This window comes from Anarhichas minor, unplaced genomic scaffold, assembly GCF_050575085.1.
Source record: "Anarhichas minor isolate MPS153535 unplaced genomic scaffold, ASM5057508v1 ptg000014l, whole genome shotgun sequence".
NCBI lineage: Eukaryota > Metazoa > Chordata > Actinopteri > Perciformes > Anarhichadidae > Anarhichas > Anarhichas minor.
Genome location: NW_027466460.1, coordinates 72,055 through 98,556, shown reverse-complemented (window position 1 = coordinate 98,556; position 26,502 = coordinate 72,055). Strand labels below are relative to the sequence as shown.

Genomic DNA, 26,502 nt, shown 5'->3' with positions numbered 1-26,502 from the left:
TAGTACTCCCTAACATCTGGTAACAGACTTTGATGTGTACAATTGGTGGAATTTCTTAACTTAAACGCTCCCACCTGCTTCATCATCCTATCCACATTACATGGATTCTTTTTTTTCTCAGAATAACCAAAAAGTAGTGCGAGTTTGATTTAATGTCAAGAGGTTTATCGCACAGACAGACAAGGGAGAAGAGTTTTTCAAGTGCAGAGGAAATAACGTCAACAGCCAAGATTTTAACAGCAGCACTTTGCTGACAGGAACTCGACTACGTTGTGCACTAAGCCGGCTGTATATGTAGCTCTTTATAGATGATCTACACCGTCTTGTTTCCCTTTGACACAGCTGCACCTGCCGACATAGAGGAAACCAGGGGATGACACGCTCCACTGAACATGCGTTCAACCACCCGTGAGACTGCCGTCACAGGCTCATTCCTGATCGTCACCAGTTACACGAGGGGTTTGAAACTATGTGCTTCAGTCGTTGATCCAGGAAGAGGATAGAAGTTGTAAACATAATGCAACTGCAACCAATCCTCACTCATTGTACGGCTCAACTTAATATGTCACGGCAGAGAGATGGGCGGCCCCTTCACATCTGAGACATTTCTAGCGTACTGGACGTGATTAATGTGAGACATGTTGCAACACGTGTCATTGGGAATGTAAAAATTCGAGATTGAAACCAGAAACGCTCTCCTTACTTGCTCTGGTGTGGCGTGTCGGTGCTGACGGAGTAGTGGCGTACGAGCTTGGGCTTGCTGGCTGCAGCGGGGTCCTGCGGTGTGCGAGTCAGTGCGTGCAGCGGCGAGCTCTCTGCTGAGGAAGGGGTGGGAGGGTGGCTGAAGGTGCTGGCCCGTCGGCGGAAGCCCTGAGGCTGAGCGTCGCCGGGTTGAGAGGAAGCGGAGGGGGACAGGGGGAGAGAGGAGTCAAGGCGCTTCAGGTCCCCTGTTGAGTTGTGGCACCTGAAGACGACGAGGAAAGTGTGTGAGGAGAAAAACATGGTGACCACATAATCTCATGACCACACACACGTGTTATGTAGTCCAAGGGAAAAAGAAGTGTGAGGTGAAATTAAGTTTATAATATGCTCTGTTAAAGGGAGTCCAATGAAGTTTGGAATAATTAAATCATCGTGTAATTACGCTTAAATATATTCCGATCTGAATGGACCTTTCGCAAAGTCCCGCCCTCTAACGCAGGCTGGCCAGTCATAGCGTAGCATAAGCCAGTTCTGACCAGGTTCCAACAACAACTATCCGTTTCTGCTCCATAGACTCTCATGTAATCGTTTCAGATGATCTACAGGTTGGTTTAGTGGATTTGGAGTGAGTCTCGGTTAAACGTTGTGTAGAAGTGATACTCGTTACCGATTTTGACAATGAATAAAGACCAATTCTGTCCTTTCTGGTATTGCAAGCAACCGTTTTCAAGTTAAACAGAGATTTCAAAACACATTGAATTATCAATCTATTCTGGAGGCTGGTTTTTCACAAACCCAGGGATCAGGATCTTGGAACTCAGGGTCTCATCAACCTCTACGATAATGAAATCCAAGTAGAACTGCTCTGACCTTTGAATCCCTGACTGTTCTGTCCCAAGATATGAGTCAGTGTGTGTGTGGGCATGTGTGTTTACCTGAGTGGGCTGGTGGGTCGCAGCTGGGAGGAGGCGGGCAAGGGGTCATCTAGACAAGACTGGTCCTGGTCCTGGCTGCTGTTGAGCGTATAAATGCCGCCATCGCTTCCTACACTGTTGTCCCTCTGAGCTCGGGCCTTGCTGCTCCCCTGCCAACAGCACACACGCCAAGGTTATACACAGTAGGTCGAAGATCACAAACCGGCACATTACTTCAAGTTTCACGTTCAAAGTGTAAAGATTAACAATTATGAAAACTACCATGTCCTCAAAAAGGCCTGTTCTTCTATGTTAGATCACAATAATGACAGCGTACCATGTATACAAGTGACTACTTGAGCACTACTGAATACAAACCAAGAAAGAAAGTACAGTTTTACCTTCCAGATCCCCTCCAGGGACTCGGTTAGCGAGCGCTTGGCTCGGCTCTTGAACTGCTCGAGTCGCTGCCGACTGCTACTCTGCTGTGGATCCACTGGGGCTGGAGCTGCCTCCTCACACACCTACATATACATGGAGAGACATAGAGGGAGACAGCGAAGACAGGGAGTGAGTGGGAGTATGTATAAGCTTAGTATGACACTTATTTCATTCTAAGTGAAAGGGATATTTGTAATAAAGTGACCTGTTTGCTGTCTCCAGGCAGAGTGTGCTGATGGCTCCTCTGCCTCTCCTCATACAGATCCCTCAAAGAGGCCATCACCAACTCATTCTCTTCCTGGTCGCTCTTAGGACGAGCCCTCTGAAACACACACAAAATGCAAAAAGAATTATATTACATTTTTCTTTTTCGACCATGCCGAATAAATGATACGTGAGGAAGAGTTTGCAAGTGTTGACATAAAAGCAGCATCCAAACGTGTAGGGGTTTTGAGTGGACAATAGCTACATTACATTAGAAGAGTGGACACACTGTGCTGTTTTATGTTAGTAAAGCATGATCTCATGTGTTGAGAGATCAGCACTGATGTGGTGCTGCAGTTCAGCCACATCACCAGCAGATGTCAGCTGAGTCATAGAGAAATACTTGAGGGCGGTCTCCTCCCAAGGCTCACCTTGGTCAACAATGTGTAGTACCAATGATGGATAAAATAACATCAGCGGGCCTACAGATTAAGTTGCAACATTTAAACGGATGTGCTTTATCAAACAGTCCACTTGTGTTTTTAGGGAAAACAGACGGACGTGTTGAGAGAGCCACAGAGAGTGAAACAGACCAGAACACAGAGATGAGGTGGCAGGAATATTGAAGTCATGTGTAAAGGCAGATCAGTGCTCCTCGTGAAAAACACGTGATTCGACGGTGATACATCAAAATCATGATTGCATCCCTGGCTTTTTATAACTACTAGGCTGGACTACTGCGACGCCCTTCTTTCTGGTCAAACAAAGAATACAATAAGTCAGCTTCAATTAGGTCAAAATTCTGCTAACCGAGTATTAACTAGGACCAAAAGGAGAGCACATATTACGCCTATTTGAAAATCTTTACACTGTTTAGCTGTTAGTTTTCGTATGGATTTTTAAAGTTCTTTTATTACTTTATGAGGCACTACGTGGCCTTATTTGGTGTGCATCAGTCTCTTCACCTTCTCTCCATTTCCGTCTTGTCAATCATTTGTAAATGAATTGGATTTGATTTGTTTGAAAGGTGCTCTATAAATAAAACCTGATTGATTGATTCTTTTCTAAATGTCCGATGACTCGTCCTGCACGCGGACGTTTACAAAAATGTATCCAATCAAATCGCAGTAGGCAACAGGGCAAAACGGAGAGATAGGAAGATAAGACACCACGTGTCTGAGGTCTAACTCATTGAAGGGAGTCTTTGCTGATTTTAACCGGCTCTGTGTCACTGCAGATGAACAGCGCCCGGACTCAGCAAAGTTTCCCTTTCATCTCTGCCTCCTCCTCCTGATCTAACAACAGGTGGAGGAGGTGTGTGTGGAGCCAAAAGTCCGCTGGAGCTCAGTTTGGTGCTAAACTCTAATCCCGCCCACGTTTTTTTTAGCGGCCCAATAAAATGGAAAATATGTGATTTACGTCCCTCTTCGTAACTGCACACCACTCAAACGTTACTTCACTGTGAAATACGTCACAGTGGAGAAGCTAAAGACGCTCCGACTTCTGTTTCACTGGGACCTGAAGACTGACTGGTGTGTTTCTAGCTGCGGTCGCCTCAGAGGGAACTCTAGGAATTGACACTTGGGCCCACATGTGCACCGTCGGGACAGACGCGTTACCATAGTGTTCTCAAAGACCGACGCTTGCTCTTGGTTGTCCAGAGTGGCCAGGTGTCTCTGAAGCTCCAGCTTGGTTTTAGATGGGTGCAGACCTGAAAAATATGTAAATGCAGGATAAAAACACGCAGCAGACAAGACTAGTGTCGCATCACATTTGTTTTACTTATAGTAGGTGTATGTTCATACGGTATGTGGGGTACTGAGGGTCGATGGTGTGGCAGTTTTATATTGTACACCCCCTATAGTTTATAGGTCACTTAATTCAGCAGCATAATACACCTTATACTCATTGGGATGCAGTACAGAGATGCAGCTGCCTACCTTCTATCCTCTCACACAGTCTGTGGAGCTGCTGCATGGGGCAGCCGCCACACTGCTGGCTCTGGGTCTTTGCATTCTGCTGCAGGGCAGCCACAGAGAACGCCTGCTTCAAAGTCAGCATGATCTCATCCACCTACAAGAGCAAAACACATTCTTCTTTATGCTTTTTTTTTTCCCACCCATCCAACATACAGCCTGTTGATATCGTCAGTGCATCTATGGGTTTACTTCTACCCGTATTCATTTACATTAGCTTCTTTTCAGAACTGCATTCCACGAGAGAACAGCTATTTGAACAAATCCACCCCATTCTTGACCCAATATTGTTTATGGTGTTTTTTGTCCTTTCCTAATTCTATGAGTTTCAGTAAGTTTCTAGTAAGTTTCAATATATGTGGAAAATCTGGGTCTTTGCAGTAACATATGCCGTATAAAACTGGTCGAAGTAAAAATAAGAGTAAAGTAAACAGGATGTGCAGTTTTTTGTGCAGGTTGTCCAGTTTACTCTGGCAGCAGTCAGATACTACAGTACAGCCGTGTGATGACCGAGGCTTTTTATCAAACACACCATGACTCAACGGAGCACAGAGCTCTGAGTCATAGGCCTCAAGACTTCGAGCACAAATTAATCAGACGTAAACCCAAAGCAAACTCTAGAGGTGTTAAATTAAACTGAGTGGGAAGTACTGATATGGAAATATATGTGAAATGATTTACAGGAAGTACACACAATGCTCAACTGTGCATTGTGTTCCAATGAACAATTATACAAGAGTTGATTTTAGGTTTGTAGATGTGCATTATGAATGACTGAATGAATGTTACCAACACAGACGTGCCGATTTGGATTGTTGCAGTTCACATACATGTCTATCCAAAATGTCATCACTTCATCAATTTGTCATAATTAGCAGAGGAATTCTTGTGTTGTGTCCAAAAATATGTTTGTGAGGTCACAGTGCCCTTTGACCACCAAATGTTAAATCAGGTCAACCTTGAAATTTAAAGAAATCCCCCTCCAGGTTTTGTTTTTTTAAGATATCAAGTTCAAGAGAATCAAACAAGACGTATGGACAACTGAACATAATAAAAACGGCAAAACACGTGAATTATTATGATTTCTTTTACGTCCCATCCTTTTCTAGCATTCTCTCTTTTCATTATCCATCTCTCACCAGCGACTCGTCGGTGCACTGGAACACGTAGCACACAAAGTGGCAGCTTCCTCCTTCCACCGTCTCCCTGCAAATGAAGCCGAAGTGATCCACGTGACGGATACCCTGGAAGAGAGAAGATCAGGCGCTTCAGGGTTCAGGATGGGGTTTTAAAGACCCCACACAAGCCTGGACAGACAGTATTGTGTAGAAATGCAGTGCTTCATTCCTACCTGTGAGCAGAAGGAGATCTCTCTGAACGTCTTCTCTATGGCAACTTTCTTAGTGTCTGGACTGACCAAGAAGATCTGAGACCTGCCCACCTGCAGCAAAGACAGACAAAGAGAAAACAGTGAATCTAATTGTGTCTCTGAGTGTGGGTGTTTCAATGGTCTTGCGGTGTGTAGTGTGCGTGCTTCTGTGTGTGGTGAGGTTTGTGGTGTGGTTGTGACAGCAATAATGAGCCTCGCACACTTAACTAGTTGTGGTTCAAGTTCAGATTCCTCACACTGAAGTCTGGGTCAGTGATTACGTGATATAAAGGGGAAGCCTAAAAATAATCTTTTCAGTTATAATCGGATTTGTCAAATGAGGTAGTTTCATTTGTCTGTTGAAAAAGTACCTATGAATTTTAGAACAGTTCCGCTTCAGTGGATATCCCCCATTCATACCATCATTAGGACATGAGTCACTATCACTCCTCAAAAGAAAAAGGGACTCAGTGGTTTGAATAAGCAGCTGATCTCATGTCTGTTAAATCCAGAGCACAGCTATTCTTTTTATTAACATGCTGCCACTCAATGCTCTGCTGTATGGAATATCAATCACATCTAGGGACGATATATAATAAATGTATGTCAACATGGTCCTAGTTGAGATTTACCACATTATTACGATAATCATCAAAATATGCTTAATCACTCAAATCACTCAAATGTACTGGAATAACTTTCATTTTGTTAAGAAAGAAATATTATTATTGCATCACAGACGGGACAAACAATAAAACTTTTAAATAAGGTACAAATAATCATAAGTCTCCCAGCATAAATAAAAGATAAAATTAAAAAATTAAATAAATAGCAACATTGAGTGCATCTCTTCTTTCTAACATGATAATTCCTGTTTTTCACTTCCATAACAGAAAGCTAGACAGCTTTTTCAAGTCACTCGTGATATTGTAAATTCATCACACTCAATCTTAGAGTGTTTTTTATTGCAACTCGCGATAAATTCCTAAATAAAATATAAATAAATGGAAAAACTGATCACATGTCACTATGATGAGGTCATTCTGTCTACTACCCATGTCAGCAGCAGCAGCATGCATCATCAGTGTCAATAACAAGTCTGTATGCCCTGAGGGACAGCAGCAGGCCCTGGTGGTTCCTGTGCCAGCGGTCACATTTCCTGTCTGTGGGACAAACAGGAAAGCTGTTGGCAGCAGAGTCACTGAGGCCACATAAAGGTGAGAAAGGAGAGTGTGACTAAGCTCTTTTTAAACAGCAGTCAGTACTTTCTCTTGCTGAGTCATTAGGAGATTTATTTATTTTTCTCTTTTGTTCTCCCCGTCTCTGTCGTTTAGGAGCGAGTGTGAGGACTTGTTATTCAGGGATCCAAAATTGCGCTTTACAGCACTTCTCTTGTTATTCTCAACAAAGACATCTGAGAAAACCATCGTGTGTGAGCCGGAAGAAGTCACACGAAAGAGTCCGTCTGGGAAGCAGTGTGCTGTTTTAGGTTGTACGTGAAAATGAATGTGCGACAGATTATTATTATCTACTGCACGGGGATCATGCGATCAGTCAAGTGTGTGAGTGAGTAAATATGCACCTTTGTGTCTGTCCACAGCTAATCATGCATTCTGCTGCAGCAAACTGCATAATATTTTGGGGGCCCAGTCATGACTGCATGCTCATGGTTGCGGTAACTCACACTTTTTTTTTAAAGCACCTTTTATTGCCTGTTTTGTCCTGCCATTGACTGACTCCTAACTCACTACTTTTTACCGGCCCCCGGCCGGGAGGGGCATCGCCAGCCCCCAGCCACTACTGTGCGCCCAGAGACACAGGGGGGGACAGTTTGCTTACTTTTATTGTTTTGGACGGTGTGTTTAGCTAACAGCTAAGAGCTAACAGAGAGTTACATTTTTTTGCCAAGATTGTATTACGTGTCTTATATGACGACTTAAAGACTATTGATTGCATCTATAGCCGCTTGTACCTGAGTTTGAATGAAGTGCGTTTTACGATGCATTACAGCCCATTGGTGTCGCTGCAGACACACCTCTACTGAGTGCACCTTTCTAGTTTATTAGCAATGCAATTTTTCAGTCCTAAGTCAGGATGCCTGATGAGGGCCATGACTGAAAAGTTGCATTTCTAACTCACTGCTGACAATGTGCAGCAATTCAACATTGTCTTTTGCATGATTTCATTTTCCCTCGCAGGTCTCTACCAGGAGTAAATCTTTACTGTTTTTCCTTCTAAAAACTAAAAACCTCTGTGCACTGTTGTGAGTGAATTTTGTGTGCGACAACTTGACACTTTTTTCGAGGTTGTGCATCTCTGCCTACAATGCATAAAGAACTATATGGAGTATGTACAGCATATATGGTCCCAATGATTGGCACGCTGACTGACAGATATAGTTATCGAGAATTTGTTTGATTTCTTGGGAAGTACTGCAAGTATTGTGATGGGTTCTATCTGTCAAAGAGAATAAAAATGGAAGTAATTAGAGCCTACTTGCTAGTGGTAGCGTGCGTGTCCGTTCATGATAATTACCGTAAACAGCATGGTCCTGTTCTCCTGCAGGCTGGTGGGCTGGACTCCAGCGGAGTGGGCGTGTGCCTCAGTAGTGTTGGTGTGAGAGATCTCAGGTGAGAGTCCATTCTCATCCAGGGCCTGCAGACAGGGGAAGCTGGGGTCTCTTTTGAACATGACGGGTCGCTTCCCGGCGGTTGGGCTCCCCGCAGCACCGTTACCGACGTCGCCGCTCTCGAGTCCGTTGGGTTGAAAGGTCAATGCCCTCCTCAGCCCGCCCGCCAACCCAGCGCCATTCACTCCTTTGTCGCTCGCCCCCGAGCCATGCAGCTGGCCGAACTTCTCGATGCACTCGTCGATCAGGGCGGGGGGGGCTTTCTTGTGAGCGACACTCGCGCGGCCGCAAAACAGCACCTCGAACTTCTTGGAAAAGGCTGTCGGCGACAGGGCAGCAGAGGGTGCCGCGGAGGTCGCCTTCGCTGAGAGAGACGAGCGACATGTCTCGGGGGGGTCGTTGCCTCCAGAGGACGTTTTGGTGGAAGTGGAGGTGATGTCATCGCTGCGCGCAGAGCTCTTCCCGGCCTGCCTCAACGTACTGATGATCTCGGGAACCTGGAGGGATAGCAAGCAGGAGATAGGAACTTGAAACTGCTGTGATAAAACACAGTTCCGTCACAGTGCCTAATGAGTATCACATCCATTTGAACATAAAAAAAAAAAAAAATCACCTTGAGAACTTTTGGAGCCCATGATAAAACAATGAACCCTACAGTAAAGGTGAAACTGCGCAACACGCAGCGATCTGTAATTTTCCTGATCAACAAAAGGAACGTTTCCAAACTCACTGCGTACACGGATCTGAACCTCTATAAAGACGATGTCGTGGAGCATAAACGGAGCCAGTGCACAGAATTTTACCCAGTTAACATGCACACTACTTTACTCAGGTTCAGGTTCAAGCTAACTAATTGGCATAGTGTACTAAACCTAATGTCAAACAAAGGCTAAAACGGTTCACAGTACCGTCACATCCATTGCCACAATAGAAGTCTTTCTCCAGGTACTGTAATAATAAATAGCCGCCCTCTTCATTTCGTGTTAGACTGTGTGCTCATATGATGGCACACGTCCATGAACAGGTGGCTGCCTACAGAAGCAATAGTGCATAAACACTAAATACCTACTGATTCTCTTCACCTCACCATGAGCTCACCTGCCACATGTGTGTCACGGTTCCCTGAAATGGAGCCGCCCTTGTGACGGTGTGTGTTGAAAAGGAGCCGAATTGGGACAGTTGGTCTCGAAGCAGGCTTTGTACTCACTCTCCTTTTATTTGATTCCCTTCTTTCCTTTCCTCCTGACCCCTCCTTTCCTTTTTTCCTCCTACCGCTCGCTAAATAAACTCGGGCTGTAGTCAACCAAAGACTGAAAGTCTACCTACTCTTCAAACCAAACCGTTAGTCGACCGGGGGAAAAACAAAATCTGCATGTTATCTTTAGATTAATTAAATCAGCCACAGTGCACTAAGAGCACTCTACCTAGTGCCATAAATGAATTATAAATAAACGTAAAACTAGCTGCAGCATATTAAATTAGTTTTTAACCTAATTATTCTGTACATAAACAATAACAACAGACTCAAAGCTGAAAATGGAACGAGTCTTCAAAGCTTTTGCAATGTGCCTGCAGTTATATTTCAAACAAAGCGATTAGGCTGTTTATGAGACCAAACACGTTGAAATAGGACATTTTTGATGCGGTGCATGGGTCAAGGTTATTTAATACCTAGATGCCACCAAATCCTACGCACTGCTCCTTTAAGAAGCGCTTTCCTTACCGAGCATTTTACAGTGTTGTGAAACATATGACCTACTTTTTGGACTTGGCAACTTGAAAAAATAAAATAAAAATGTGCATATGTTTTACACACTGACCATTTCACTTTACAATAATCAATTAAAGTTGAGAATTTCAATCTCGGAGAAAACCAGATAACACTTTCTGCCTCCGCTAGAGTCCGCTTTATTCTGCGTGACGTACATGCCGTCATCCGCCCATGTCCACACTGACCCTGTGTAGACACAGCCCAAAATTTGGGACAGCACGGACTGTACTCATGCGCATACTCCAGTTTCCTGCCACGCTCCAGTTCAGTTGGTGCCAGCCAGATCAACGCGGACCCTAAATGGTGGCATGGATGGAGCTGTGGTGCATCAGGACGATCGCTACAAGTCCACAGACGTGGAAAGTATGTCAGGGGGCTTTAGTCTCTTTCATTCTGGGATGATGCACGGCAGGAATAAACAGCAGGACACAAGCAACGCTGTCGGTTTGTTTACTCAGCAGCTGAACGTCTTTTTATATCAACTCCCCCATTGATATTAACAATTGCAGTTGCATTACAGTAGAGAGGACCACAGCTGTGTTTTCTGCCCCTCCAACACACTGCGCCCCTGGCTGACATCCCAAATGGATCCAGCAGTCAGGATGCAGCCGTTGGTCATCAATAAGTGGAGCATGACGAGTTGAAACTACACCTACACACTCACTGCCATCCATAAACGTTATCCAGGAAACTGCAATGTATACAGAGGTTATGGATTATACTGATTTAGTTTTACTTGGCTGTGAATGCAGTTTATATAATCTATGTAAACACTCATTTTCAGACTTCACAGATTCAAGCAAGCATCTGACACAGAGCAGAGGTGCAGAAAAGGCTTTGTTGCTCATGTCCGGCTTCCTGGATATTCATGTTCAGACTGGGCCATTCATTATTCACACACACACACACACACACACACACACACACACACACACACACACACACACACACACACACACACACACACACACACACACACACACACACACACACACACACACACACACACACACACACACACACACACACACACACACACACCACTTTTAAAGAACATTCCCTTGATCCCTTCATCTATTCTCTTAATGTGCAGAAAATCGAACTCCAAAGTATTTAGCAACATGGTTATTTCTCCGCTTCGCGATGCAGATGTGTCCCTGTTCTCTTGAACCCGGGTTTAACGTCTGCAGATGAGTGGACGCTGAGGGGTTAAATGACGACAGCCTAGAACAAATGAACCGTAACTCAGGGCTCTCACTGACACAAAAAACATTTTCGGCAAGCACTCTTTCCATGACCAACCATGGCAAATCTGTGTTTTTTTTTTAACCCAAACGACAATCTTTTCCTAAACCCAACTGAGTAGTTTCCTGTGGAGACGGAAGTTTATTTTGAAAAGCTGGGCTGTTGGTCAGCTTGATACAGTTACTAAGTTACTCTTGCGGCAATAAACCAATTCTGTTATCCATCGTCGTGATCAATATTGGTTTGATAGCAGACACTGATCATTCAGATGCACCACAATCGTGGTTTAAAGTGACTCACTGAGTCAGTCTGAAGGGAATACAGTAACATTCAGCCAAAAGGTGCAGGTGTGCATTGTTTGAATATGACTGCGGCTCACTGCCATTTCACACGATTGTTTTGTAGTGGATAAGTAATGATACAGTAGCTGAAAAAATAATGAAATCCAACTTAAAACTTAAATGTTTTTGTTTAGTCACTGTAATCTAAGCAGCTGGTTCCATAAAGTGTGTGTCCATGTATGAACCAATCTTCACACAAGCTTTCTCAGCTGTGTTCTTCATTAAGAGTCTTAGTTGTCTTTCTTAATGGCTATTTCATCTGTTTGTTTACCTATGACCGGACATCAAGGGAAGATAGTAAATCTGTTGTGTTCACGTCAGTATATACATAGGTTGATTTGCAACCATGACGTCTTCCGAATAGGATAATGTGGCCCTTTAACAGAACGAATTGTCCAAAAGTGTGTTATCTGTAAGTGTCCAGAACATATGCAAATTACTCTGTGCAACAGTACTCGCCTGTTTTCTAAAGTATATATGTCAGGAACTCAGAGACAGACCTCTGAGCAGCCTTGATGCATAACCTGTTTGTGAATCAACTCTGTCTCCTTCTTGCAAGAATAAATGTACTGTTTAATGATTTTTACTTCGGCCTCGAGTGAATTTTTCTAACATCCAACCAACGTCTTCTGAGCTGTCGCTGCAACCAAAATAAGAATATGATGACAGAGTAAAAACTCTGTGGACCTTTAAGCCGGATAACCTCGGATTACGATCATGGCCCTCATTGTGTTTTGTTACAAACACACCGACTGAGATCTCGTCTCTGCTGGACACAGCGGGGACACTGGTGACTTGTAGCCTTCTGCTGATAGTTGGCAGCAGTTGCAACATCAACACAGTAACTAACAACATGACAACATGGAGAGTAAAAGCCTCCCTCTCGTCCAGCGCTAGCAAAACAGCTGATTGACCGCAGAGAGGCGGACTGCGGCTCAGTGTCTCTCAGTGAGTGGTTATTCCTGCAAAAAAGCAAGCCGAACACGTCCATCTTTACTCATTTACTGAGTTTTCTACTTTGACAGACACGACTAATGTCTTCACAAATTCATCAGCATTTCCTACGCCACTACCTAATAAGACTTCCTCTATGTAAATATACATAACTAGAACTCAGGGTGAGTAGAAGTAGGAAGTTTGCATTCTTGTTGTTCTGCGATTGTGCGTCAACTTCAGTTTATTTAAAGAGAAAGAAAATTACCCAGAGAAAGAAAAGTACACACTCACATCATAATGTTAAAATGACAACAACACACTTTACTGCAATAATCTCCCACTGCACACCCACAAACACTGCAAACTGCACACCCACACACACTGCACACCCACATCCCCTAGTTTCCCCAGCTGGGTGCTCAGATCACTGACTGCTTCCCCTTGTTGAGGTAATGGTAGCTACCCCAATCCTGTGGCTGTTACACTGGCATCAAGACAACGTAAAGGAGGATGGAGTTAATGGGGAAATGAGACGTATGAGGGAGCCCGTCCATTTAAAGCCCCACAGCTGTGTTTGTGTACCACGGGCATTGAGAGTTCATTATGATAAATAAAGCAGGACGGTGAGGGAATAGAAAGAAAATCTGTGGTACTTTTATCAATTTAATAAAACGAACAATAGATAAAAGATATGATGCTATAAAAATACATCATTATCATCATCCACAAAAACAACATACAAGTCGGGCTATAACCTTTGTCTGCAAACACACACACGCTTCTGGAGTACTGCAGGAATGAGTCCTTAAATCCTAAAATGAAGATGTTTTTGCACTCGTCTCAAAGTAAATTGGATTTTCTATAGATGCCTGACAGGTCTGCGGTTAACACAAGCTTCAGAGATTGTAACGTTTTGTTCACGTCAGTAAATACCCCTCTCATGAATGTGTTTAATAAGGCAGCTGACTGAGACTACAAAGCGTCCTCACTAGAACACTCGTCCTCCAAGTCATGTGGCCGTGGTGTTGTTCCTTTATAGCCTGTTTATGATTTTTACTTCTGCCGATTGTATTCACGCTTCTAAAATCATAAAAGTGGTGTTATCACATGTGAAGATTATCTCGCTGAACAAAACATGCAAGTATCCTAAATACAGGAGAAATCCCTTCCGGGGTCGGCCTGCACGTCCTTTCCTGCAGCGCTCTGCTGTGAGCGCAGCTGGCAGCAGAGCGCTGGCAGGGAAGCAGAACACGGAACAGAGAACGAGGAAGAAGACGAGCGAAGCAGAAGCAGTGGTTGAGTCACATCATTGGTGACGTAACACACCCGACTCTTCAGGCCGGGTCCTGCTGCGTCTTGCCTCGGCATGAGCTTTGCTCACTCTTGTTCTTTTGTTAAAACAATAACAGCCTCATTATCTTCCACTGTGCTGCTCTGGATGAGTGCGTCGGCGAGATGAAGCTTCTCAAAATAGCAGCACAATGTGGATATGCTCCACTCTACAATTCAGAAGGAAATGTGATACTTTTCCCTCCACTACATTACCAGCTGTATTTGCTTTACAGATTTAGATATTGCAAACCAAAAACATCATCATGATCAACAATAATCCAATCATTTAAGGGCTCTGCACACTCACACAGTTCTCAGTTGAAGTTGTTGGGAGTGATGGGAATGTTGCGGGGTCGCCAATAGACCTTTTTCACAGCAGAATGTTCTGATATTTGGTAAGAAATGTCAAAAGTCTGCCCTCTGTGAATATTTCCTAGCGTTGAATTGTAAAGTGACACCTGATGCTGTGTAGCCTGGATGGTTTGTTAGCACGTGACCAACACTCAGGCACAGATAAGTATAGTTAGATTTATTATTATAATAATTATTATAGAGCAGGGGGAGAGGCTGTTTAAAAAAGGTAGTGAATGAAGAAACGCTAACGTTGGAACTCATCAATACTCTGGTCTTTAATAATTGAGCAGGGGCCCGTTTAACACGGGCTCTCTGTACCCGTGACTCGTTATAAGCTGCCGTCGGGACATAAAACATTCAACCTCTCACAACAAACACTGGACCGGCGGACCTTTTGTGTCAACAGAACGGAAGAGGAGGGGTGGAGTGAGATATAAACAGAAAAAAGGAGTCGATGAAGGAAAAGAACGAGATGGTGCCGAGTTCAAACATGAGCTTAAATCTCAGAACTGGTACCTCTGGGCTTCTTAGCAGTTTACTGGCAAACAGCCAATGGATGTGTTCCCTGACTGATGTGTGTCTGTGTCATTACATGTTTTTAAAAGCTACCAGGAAGCTACCAGGCCCCTCTTCCTTTGCCTCTTTATATTTATATTCATGAGAGTACAGTTAAACAACTCGGGATAAGAGGGAACTTTTGCAGCTTCTAAATTTGACTTTTTATTATGACGTATCTGAGCGCAGCACGCTGCTTTTTATAAACTCTCCATGTCTTCAAGATGAGGGCCTCTCACATGGCACCAAATATAAACACAGTGGGATTTACTGTTGCTTTCTCTGTTGGATATGCTTTTCAACAATGGCTACACACATGGGACATAAAGATCCACATCATGTTCCCACAGTGGATACGTTGATATTTCAAAAATAATCTGAATCAATAAGTGGAAGCCGTAAATAGCGAGACTATATCTTGAAAAATGAAAATATTTCATGGTAGTCGAAATATAACGCGAGATTCAATCCCCTAATAACCCTTTAAAAACTAACAAAGTAGGTGCATGTAGGCAGGGCCTCTCTTGATGACCATCACAGTTATGCGCAGATTGCATTTTTTGGAGGTTATTGTTTTGATGCCTTGGAAGAACTATAGATCCATGTCAAAATGTGATTTGTGAGGTCACAGCCACCCTTGACCACTAAATTGTAATCCGGTCATTCTTGAGTCCAGCTGGACGTTTGTGCCAAACTTGATGAGAGGAGATCGAGATGTTGCGTTCACGAAAATAAACGTACGTACGGATGGACAACCGGAAGACATCATGTTTACCACTGATACTGTAGCAGATGTATGCATCCTATCCACTGACAACATACCATGCAATGACAGCAAAACTGCAGAGTTTTTAACCATAAATACTGCATTATACCACACAACTACTTTCTATTTCCCACAACCCTTCTATGCTTGAGGAGGGAGATATTTGAATCACTTCAATAAAAAACTTAATAAGCACAAACCAATGACACATGACCATGACCAGGTCTAAATGTATTCATTGCGTTGCCCAAACCTATTTAACGCAGCAGAATGCAACATTTCTTTTCATTTTAAAGCGGATCGTCTTTCACCTGTTTGATTGCTGCTTTTCTCACTGTTCTCCTCTCCCAACGTGCTCCTAGTGTCTACTTGTTTTCAATCACTGTGGCATGAGAGTGGAGTCTGCTATCTGTCCACGACCAACAGACCTCTCTCTGTTTTGCTGACGCCCCCCCTAAATCTACCCCTTCCTTTTCCTTCTGCTTTCACTACTCGACTCTCTGAAACACTTGAACCAACAGACACGTTTAGTCCTAACGTGTCCCTCTCCTCTCACTCCCGTCTTTAAGGACATGGGACGTACAGAGGAGGATTTGTTTTCTCACATTATACTGGTCCAGTCTTTTCTCATTTCAGCCCCTCTGCTGTGCTCAGCATGATGACGTCATAGTCTCTACTACCGTCTTAATGCATTTTCAGTTCAAACACACGTCTGTACAAACAAAGCTCAAACACACCAGCTGATCAATAATTGGAGACTGACTGTACATAGGAAGTGGACTTATTTGTTGTGACGTCACCCATTGGTTTGTGGACTGTGGTTTTGAAGCCTAGAGTTCACCATTTCAGCCGTCGCCATCTTGTTTTTTTTGCAACCAGTAAGCGGAAGTTACCATATTTGGACGGTGGAGGAATGACACTGTGGTAGTGACGCCGTATATGGATCTGGCAGCGACCTGTCAATCACAGTAAGCCCGTCCTAAAGCATACTAAACTTTATGGTCTATTTGACTCTAAATAGACCATCATTTACTAACTGAACATCATGCTGTATTGAAGAAGACTTGAAACTAGAGATCGAGACCATAAACTCATGTTTACTGAGGTAATAAATCAAGTGAGAAGTAGAGTCATTCTCTCATAGACTTCTATACAATCTGACTTCTCTTTACAACCAGAGGAGTCGCCCCCTGATGGACAGTAGAGAGAATGCAAGTTTAGGACACTTTGGCTTTGGCGCCGGAATTTGAGTAATTTTTCAAGCAAAAATAGCAGCATTAGCTGATAGCGTCTCTTAAAATAGGCTTTTTTTCGCACAATTTTTTTTACATTCCACAGACGAGATTACTTATCAAGGAAATAACCTGCATATTAATTAGATAATGAAAATAATAGTTTGCCACATGCCTTTAAGAAACGTATTCACTTTCTGTGATACCAATTGAAACCAATTAACTGTTTCTAAGCAATGGCAGTTTAGTCACTAATAGTAGGGTTAGGGATCTCTCCAACCATGGTGAATGCAAGCAGACGCATTTCTTTGTACGTCATCGTCATATGTCGTGCACTCCTGGATTTCTTATTCCAATACTTCCCCCCTTTTCACATCTGATCTGGAGTTGTGGAATGAGAGCACTGAGAGAGAGTTTGCTGCTCAGAGAGCAGTGTGAGCCACAGACACACGGCATCTTGTTCAGCGCGACATGTACATGGTCTCAGACAGGAAGGCGGTGGGACACAGCCTCGGGCTGTGACCAGCAAACTTGGCCTCTCGCAGAGGAGTAACGCTGAAAAAGCATGTTGCCTCTCGCCGAACCAGAACTAAATAGGACTACTGTTGTGCTGACCTCCAAAAGAAGGAAGTTACACAAGTACAAGTGGGTAAAAGAGAAGCTGCAACTCAGTGCAATGAACAAAATGAACTTTTCAGTGTTTGTCGAAGAGAGCAAAAAGGTCAAAAGGGGAGGAAATCACATGAAGGATGTAGTCAGTTAGCATTATTACAAAAATAAATGTATTCTCTGCTCTTTCTGAAGCATCTACTTCCCCTCTCACACGGCTGAGGGACGTCAGTAGTTCCCACATTTATGAAACAGCAGCAGGCGGATGTGACAAGAAGTTTGCCCAACAAAGATTCAAGACAAAACAACACCTCTATTGTCTACCAAGACTCTCTACTTAACACCAACATGACATGCTGTGAAAATTGAAATTTCATGTCACCATTATCCTGGCAAGAATAATTGTGATTCACAATATTATCCCCACAACCATCAAAATATGCTTAAAATTCTGAATAAACTTGAATCACTTTACCTTACATTTTGTTAAGAAACAAATATTTGCACGAAATCAGACGGGACACACGTCTTTTTTTCTCTGTTGTGAAAAAAAACCAACCAAACAATCTAATCATAATCAGGGAATAAATCACAAACCAGGCTCCATTTTTCTACCAAGTCAGTGAGCTGGACAGCTTTTTCAAGTCACTCATGGAGGACATTCACGATCATCCCAATGATAACAAACCTCAATCAACTTATTGTGTTTTTACAGCGATCCGTGACAGAATGCTGTATGGTCCCATCCCTAATCACTCATTTATAGTATCTAGTTAATGATCTGCATTAATGAATGAAAAGACATGAATAGACAAATTACTCTAAGGCACCACCGTAATCAAAATACTTTGTATAATCACTGTAGGTCAGATCTACAACACGAGCCTGAATGAATAGTTCAACTAATAAAAACTGAGAAGTTACAGAGGAATATGGCTGAACACGGCACACAGCAGCCGGCCTAGAAACATCAACAACAGGGATGACGAGCCAGAGAAGAAAAAGCCCCACTTCTGCACTTCCCATGGTCATGTGGCCGGGTCTTGTGGAGCGAAGCCACAAGTTCAAAGTACAGAGGAGCCACCCGGCAGACGAGAACCATTACTGACAGAAAGTGAAGCACGACAAGACAGAAAGAGGAAAAAAAAACATTAGAAGGGTGGGGGGGGGGGGGTAGTCGTAAAGCAGTCAGACACATTGACATCCCTCTTTCGGGATTAAGGAGCCACTTCACAGCACAAAGACGAAGAAGCGAGGCGGAGATGATGAACTCATTGAAATGTGATAGCGAGGACACAATGTTGGCGCTTGTTGTCAAAAGTGCTCTGCTGAGTCACAATGAACTCCCGGCTGAGAATCAATGAGGTCAGTGAGGCTCACAGATAATGTCCTCATCTAGGAAGATTGTTAGGTGGAGCTCAAAGTCTGACAGGATGACTAGCGAGGCAGGTAAAAAAACAACAACAAAAAAACAAAGACAACAGCGGACATACAAAGACAGACGGACAGTTACATGAAGACAGAGAGGGGGCCTCCAGTTTTACAGGCTGGTTTAAAGTTAAAAGCGCCACAAAGACCATGGCACGAAGACGAAGGGAGATTCCAAGCACTCTTGGGACAATTTGAGTGATCATTAACCCCAATCACTTTTGTTCTACAACATTTTGTGTTTGTCAAAATCTAAAATGCTGAAGGGACGGCAGCTGTTGTATGTGAGGAAGTTATTTCGGTCAAGTCATTCTGGAGATGGCCGAGTCATTCAAACCCAGTAAATGTCACCCTCCTCCAACATAGTTAGAACACTATATCACAACAATCGCTTAATCTGGGGGGGGGGGGGGGGGACAAACGGCCACACACTCCCCAATATTTTGCAGTTGAAATGGTGACATTAAGTCTCACTTTAGGACAAGGCTATGAGGTCCTCAGAGCTCACGCCTCCTCTTCCAGGAGTCAGTCCTGGCGTGAGCACAATGCTCGTGGAGGTGATATCCCCGTGACTCACTCTCATACAGCTACATTTGGCTTGTGTTTACAACAGCTCAGCAGACTGGATTTTCGTGTATTCAACTCTACAGAGGGTCGGACAGTCAACTAAAGCACTGATTAACAGGAGCAGCAGCTTTAACAGCATCCAGTTGAGGAAGAATGGCATATTTAGTGACTGGAATGATTGTAGACTGTTGAGCAACACCGTGAGTTATGAGGGCGATGATGCACTGAGCAGGGTTCTCTGGTACAAATGACTGTTCAGAAAATTACTAATGATCATTTTCTAAATCAATTAATCTGCGCATTATTTTTTCCATGAATCAACTAATTATTTGGTTAGAAATGTTTAGAAAGAAATGTGAAAAATGTTATGAAAGACTTCACATTTGGGAAACTTGTATTTCTTCTTATTATTTTGCCACATTTGCTTAAAAATGGGTTTAGCTATAGTGTCAAAAATTATAGCTCAAAATATATAACCAATAGCAGTGAAGGTGACTGTCTTGTTCTGACCCCCACCACAGGCACACACTATAGCTTGCAGCAGATAAACAATAATAAACCTGACTGACTGACTGACTGTACATTCTGGGGCGACTGTGGCTAAGTGGATAGCAGGGCCGTCCTTCAATCAGAGATCAGATCGGCGGTTCGATCCCCGGCTCCCCTACGGTGCGATAGAATCTAAATTGTAAGTCGCTTTGGATAAAAGCGTCTGCTAAATGACTTATGTAAAAATGTAATATTAAAATCTCCACTCAATTAACTACCTGTCAAATAAACATCCACGGAAAATACCAAAGCTCAAAAATTCGAACATCTATTGAAAATACATTTTCTTTAACTTTCTTCAAATCAAACCTGCTAGAAACCCAAGTGACCCTGAATAACTACAGCCAGCAGAAATACAGCAACCTCAGGGATGACGTTTACACTCATCCTTTCTTGACCAGCTATGGTCGGGTTCTTGACCAGCTATGGTCGTGGTTCTTGACCAGCTATGGTCGGGTTCTTGACCAGCTATGGTAGGGTTCTTGACCAGCTATGGCAGGGTTCTTGACCAGCAATGACCGGGTTCTTGACCAGCTATGGCCAGGTTCTTGACTAGCTATGGTAGGGTTCTTGACCAGCTATGGTTGGGTTCTTGACCAGCTATGGTAGGGTTCTTGACCAGCTATGGTAGGATTCTTGACCAGCTATGGTAGGGTTCTTGACCAGCTATGGTCGTGGTTCTTGACCAGCTATGGTCGGGTTCTTGACCAGCTACTGCAGTAGCCAGGTGTCTCACAACGTTACAGTTAAGAGAAAGAAGAGCATCCATATTAAAGGTCACTTGGTATTTTCAATGTCAAACAAACGGGCACATTGTACATAAAGAATAGTGTATTAGCTAAATAATGAACGTGTATTAAAACTAACGAGCGTAGGGAAACAATACTAGACATGTACCGACTATTCTGCTGGAGTCGCGTAACAAGTCGTGTAATTTAGCTAACGTTAACGAGAGCTAACTTGTTGAACTTGGCTAACGACAGGCTTCTAATGGGAACGCTAACGAGCTAACTCACCACTTAGCACGGCAGAGAAATTAATCAACAGCGCGTTTTAAACGTAACTTACATCTTTCTGCTCTTGTTTGATGTTGAACAAGCTGAGTCGCTGGAGTCGTGCTTTCATCCCATCCGCCATAAACTTCACCAAAGCGAGACCGGAGCGTTTAATGCTACTTCTCCGTGACTTGTCTCTGACAGTGTGCGACACTTCAATATCATTTCATTGGAAAGTTGATCTTGCTCCCTGAAGCCGAGGAGACTGCGCTTAATCGTCAAGTTGGCCAACATACAATTACAATGCATCCGGTTTGGGAATTTCAAAGTAAGATCGTTCTAATCACTTCCCATGGATATCTTTCACACGCAACATTGTTCTGCTTTTGTTTTGAAAGGTCAACTGCCCAACTTCCGACTTTATTCGAGCTAACCGTGGTTAGCTTGTTGCAGCTAAATCCGCCAATACGTTTGGAAATTTGGGTGGACACAGTTCCTGTCCCGGGGTAGTCAAACTTTAGGCGGTGGACTTTTGGGAGGTTTTCACTAAACCGTCGCATGATTAAGACTGTTATCTTCGTTGCTATGGCCGAGTATAAACAGTATTTCCGGTCTGTAAAGCAGAGTAGACCTCATCAAGCAGGAATGAATGCCCGTGGGATGCACTGATAGCTGGGAATGAATGATGAAGTTTCAACTGTTATGTCAAAGTCCTTTGGTCAACATTTGACACCGCTTTGTCTCAAGCGCCACAGCGTCAGTGAAGAACTGATTACAGTTTGTGTTGTAGATTACTTTGACAGTAACATTCAGTAAATATCATTAACTGTCTCATTTGTGTCTTCAAATGAACCAATAAGTTAACTACTATAAAACCAAGACCTGATCTAATCTGTGTGTTTGTTTGTTTTTTACCACCAGTTACTTATAAAAAGTGATTTTTTTTTTTTTTTAAATGCTGGACTCGTCAAACCAACATGTTGACAGTTGTAGGACTCAATGAAAAGCCATTATAATTTAATTATTTAATAGCAAGTAGAAATAGTGATATGCAACAGTTAGTAGGGAAGACTAAAGTACCACATGTGGTTATTATTTACTAATATGTAATCTAAGAGGAAACAGTGGGTCTGGATGTAAATGTAGTTTTTATTAGATCAGACTTTGTCAGATTCCTTTTTTCTATCACAAGCAAACTGTCACACATAAACATGGAATACAAATCTAATATTGTGGTGGTCTGTTTGTAATTAATAGTGAACTATATGTTTACTTAATTACATGTTGATATTTAAAAGAATAGTTATTTGAATCATCATGATCACTGAAATGAATCACCAATGATAGATAACTAATTTCCCCCTGGGGATGAATAAAGTTTATATCTATCTATCTATCTATCTATCTATAGCACAATTAATCGGAGGTCACTGGTGGACACTGACTAGTGATGAAAATAAGAGGTTATTGTGTAACCAAAGCAGTGAGCAGTACAATACTGTCAGTACCAGTAACTAGATTGAATGGACCAGTGCCTTTAAACTGTCCAAACTGACTAGAAAACAATAAAATAGTACCAATATTGAAATATCTAAGCTTTAGTCATTACCACCTTTTGACTCGCAGAATAGTGATTAGGTAATAAAAAAGCTAAATAATTAAACAAATAAAAATAATTACATAACTATTTAAAATTAATAATAAATTAAAACACAAACACGCGGCACCCGAAATCAAATAAGCAAACGTTCATTCGTGAAATGTTCACGCTGAAGCATTGTGAACGTTGGACGCTTCAGTGGTGACATCTGGTGGTTAATTTGTGCCACTGCAGGAGCAGCAGAGGAAAACACCACAGACCCTCTGAGACCGTTTCTGACCCCCCGACACAGAAGGAGCTTTTCTTCAGCAGGACTCACATTTTGTACTAATGACACTTTTTCCTGCAATGATTATTTTTCAAACAAATAATGCTCGTAACAGACATCTCTACATGATTATAAATGACTGCACAGTGAATATCAAAACACAGCTAATGAATTGGATCTCGAATATCTTGAATATGACTTATGTATGAAAAGTCATATTTGTCATATTTTTTAGCAGTTTGATTTTGTTGGGTGAGTATTTGCCCTAATCTCATTGAGGCCTCTCTCTCTCACACACACACACACACACACACACACACACACACACACACACACACACACACACACACACACACACACACACACACACACACACACACACACACACACGTACCTCTGTAAAATCGAGGGGCATCATTGACGTATTACATTACCTTAAAAAGAGCAGTGTGTAGGATTTAGTGGCATCTAGCGGTGAGGTTGCACGTCTCTGCTCACCCCTCGCTTGCCAAGCGTGTGGAAAACTACGGTGGCCTTCAGGTAACGTAAAAAATTTAAAAGGCTCTCACTAGAGCCAGTGTTTGGTGTGTCCTTTCTGGGCTACTGTAGAACCATGGCGGGTCATACTTTTTAAAACATAATTATGAATATTATATTAAATTTCTTCCAATACAATCCCCCTAAATCCTACACTGGTCCTTTAACTATCATTACTGCTATCACTGCATGCTGGACAAAAGGTCACATTTAATATCACATGGGCTCATCATGCCTGTTATGATAAAATGCAGCAAAATGTCATCTGGACTATTAGCATTTTCTCCTGCATCTTCTCTATTTTTGAATGCAAGCCCATATTTAAGCACTCTAGGATGTTTGCTGCACATCAAATTGTGATGCAAATAAATGTACCATCAACTCCCCGAAGTGGGATTGTGTGTGTGGTTCAGTGTTTCCTGTGTCTAAATGTTCACAGATCTGGTTCACTGCAGTTCATGCACCTATATTATTTTAAACTAGAAGTCAGCTCGTGACATCTAATAAACTAAAGCAAAAATAGTCTTGTAAAGACATTTGTCAATGCTCAGGAATGCCACACATATTCATGCATGCATGCTAGTGTGTGTGCGTGTATGTGTGTCCCAATGTGACAGAGATAGAGCAACAGGTGGTCAGCCTGACATCATCATCATCACATTCTCCAAAGTGCTGAAGCAGAGAGAGAGAACAACAAGCATCCCCACACACACACACACACACACACACACACACACACACACACACACACAAACTCCACAAAACAAAAACACAACAGGTGCTGGGCCACAGGAAGCGGTCACCATGGCAACTCGGTTCTACATCCTGCTTGGTGAATGTAAAGCAAGCTTGTTTGACTCTCCCTACACACAAACAGCCTGTGTGTGTCTGTGTGTGTGTGTCTGTGTGAGATCGAGTGCAATTAATCTGCATATATATATATATAGATGTGTCTTATTGTACATAGTCGTTAAATGTTTATACTTACATCCGTTTTATTTTTTTATATTTCTCTTGTTTACTTGTAAACTTATGTACGTTGAGACCAAAGTGAAAACCAGAGTCAAATTCCATGTATGCGTACCAATAAAGTTGGTTCTGATTCTGATTAAATCAAAGTCAAGCTGCCATTTTATACTCCGACTTTTCTGATTCATTTCGTATCCTCCATTGTCTCTCCAGCTCTCTAATGTGGCAGTCTTTGGTATGTTGGGGCATGGTGCTATCGAATGTCTCTGGCTCGCTTCGGGACACCAGCTGGGACTTCACAGCGCCGAGGGCGGCCGGTCGGCGAGAGAGCTCGCCATGTGGAGGAGAGGTGAAAGGACGTTTGGAGGTCAGGAGTGTGTTGGTCAGCGCGAGCGTGTTTATGTTGCTGGAGTAAAAGTAGAGTGTACATGGAATCTGTAATGCCAAAGAGAGATCCGGTTTCCCTCAGTGATAAACACTGATGTGGACGCACTGGATACCTTTTTTTTTAAATTGTTTGTTACTTTGCATACCCCTGTATTTTATGACCTACCTTGGTGCTGTCCTGGCACAGGAACACATAGCAGGAGCAGCTCGGTGCATCTCTGACCAGGCAGCCGAAGCTGCTGGGCTCCTGGCTGTTGTGAATCAGCTTCGTCACTTGGTGGGGGCGACACTCAAACAGCACCGTGTGTGTCAGGGGGTCCCAGACGACCCCCTCTCCCAGGATGGACACGCAGCGCACCCACGACGCCGACACACACAGAATTACTGTCTGATTGGGGGCGGAGGGGCCCGACTGTCCCCCGGACCGCGACGCGGCCCCCGGACTCTTCTCTGCAGACTTGCTGATGTCTGCCACCACCCAGGGCAGCATGGCCATGGTGGTCAGGTGGTGGACGGGCAGAGAGCCGATCAACGCCAGTTTGTATCGTACTTCCTCCTCCTCCTCTTCCTCCTCTACCTTTGCCCCCAACGATGCAATCCTCTTCCTCGCAGATAGTCTCTGAGGACACGGTGTGGAAGAGGCGAGATGTGGGAGTGATGGACATGAGCGGCGGTTCGACCTTATTTTAGGAGGGGGTTTCTCAGAGGGTTCATCTCTCCTGGGCTTCACTTCAAAGTAGAGTCCCTCCATGGCCTGCTGGGGGCTGGAGGAAGCCGCCTGCCTCTGCGGTTTACCTGCAAAACATCAGTCAGGGCAGTCTGATTTAGAAGGGGGAAATTTGTTGTGCTCCACTTTGAATCAGCTGAGTCTTTGTGGTGCAGTAGTCACAGGGTCATCTGGAGGGTATTGTAAAAAAAAAAAAAAAAAAAAAAAAAAAAGAAGAAAACACCTGGTGTTTACCCAACCAGAAACACATGACCTGACCACTGACCTACACTTTTTACAGTCTCAAGGACACAGGAACACCTGACAGCTTAAGTATGAGGAGGCTACTTGGCCGGCTGGGTTTGTCTTGAGAGACGGAGAGTCCAGCTGACCCCTACAACGATATCATAACCGCTATGATCACTGATAGACGGAGGCGTGTAGAGTTCGTACGTGGAATCCGTGGGGAAAAGGTTTGAATAAGCAACTACATCAACATGAACAGCAGGACACGATGAGCATGCTCATAATAAATGGATCATACCAGCTATCGAATCATTACATCAGAGAAATAAGCGAAGCGGCATGCTTACCTACCTCATATTTGACCTTGCAATAGAACTAAATCCTTAACTTAACCCAGCTGGGACAGTGCGCCACTATAGGTCGGTCTGCTGCACCACGACAGCGACGGAAGTTAGAATGTTGATTTCCGAGGAGAGCAGCCCCCCTCGCACGCCTTCTCCGACCACTTATTGTGATATTTACGCACGGCACAAGTTTGTTTTTACGCACGAACTGGCGCGGTCACCAAAGTGCGCACGATACGTGTGTGCTATTCCCAAAACGCACATTTGTTTAAATCAATTTAAGATGATTTTTCTCCGCTGTTCTCACGCCGGCACATCCTTCTTACCTGTTCACTGAAGTCCTGTCCGATGCGCCACCAAGAGAGATCGAAGCGTATTCCAGAGCAGCAACAACGTATGTACAGAGAGGCTTCACACGGTCTCTAGTTTGAGTTAAATATAGAAGACGGAGCAGACCTCCCTCCTCTCCTCGCTCAGATGGGGGCATGACAAGTGCATGCGCTGCATGCATGCATGTGCTGCCGGAAGAT

The 26,502-nt window shown here is 43.4% G+C and overlaps 1 protein-coding gene across 4 annotated transcripts in view; it reads right to left on the bottom strand.

The window, feature by feature from the left end:
• The window catches only part of tbc1d1 (TBC1 (tre-2/USP6, BUB2, cdc16) domain family, member 1), a 46,246-nt gene extending 19,793 nt beyond the window's left edge, over positions 1 to 26,453 (bottom strand). For 2 of the 4 annotated variants that reach the window (XM_076090968.1, XM_076090970.1), the window contains exons 1-11: positions 26,299 to 26,453; positions 24,843 to 25,471; positions 8,142 to 8,732; positions 5,589 to 5,678; positions 5,377 to 5,481; positions 4,202 to 4,334; positions 3,881 to 3,972; positions 2,263 to 2,379; positions 2,018 to 2,140; positions 1,638 to 1,786; positions 704 to 964 (exon numbers count right to left, since the gene is read on the bottom strand). In XM_076090968.1, coding sequence (XP_075947083.1) covers positions 704 to 964; positions 1,638 to 1,786; positions 2,018 to 2,140; positions 2,263 to 2,379; positions 3,881 to 3,972; positions 4,202 to 4,334; positions 5,377 to 5,481; positions 5,589 to 5,678; positions 8,142 to 8,732; positions 24,843 to 25,427 — 2,246 coding nt within the window. In that variant the 5' untranslated portion in view covers positions 25,428 to 25,471; positions 26,299 to 26,453. Of the gene's footprint in view, positions 1 to 703; positions 965 to 1,637; positions 1,787 to 2,017; positions 2,141 to 2,262; positions 2,380 to 3,880; positions 3,973 to 4,201; positions 4,335 to 5,376; positions 5,482 to 5,588; positions 5,679 to 8,141; positions 8,733 to 20,988; positions 24,725 to 24,842; positions 25,472 to 25,979; positions 26,262 to 26,298 lie in introns of those variants that run through there. The other 2 variants (XM_076090969.1, XM_076090971.1) reach the window with 2 other exon arrangements.
• Positions 26,454 to 26,502: the final 49 nt, after the last annotated feature.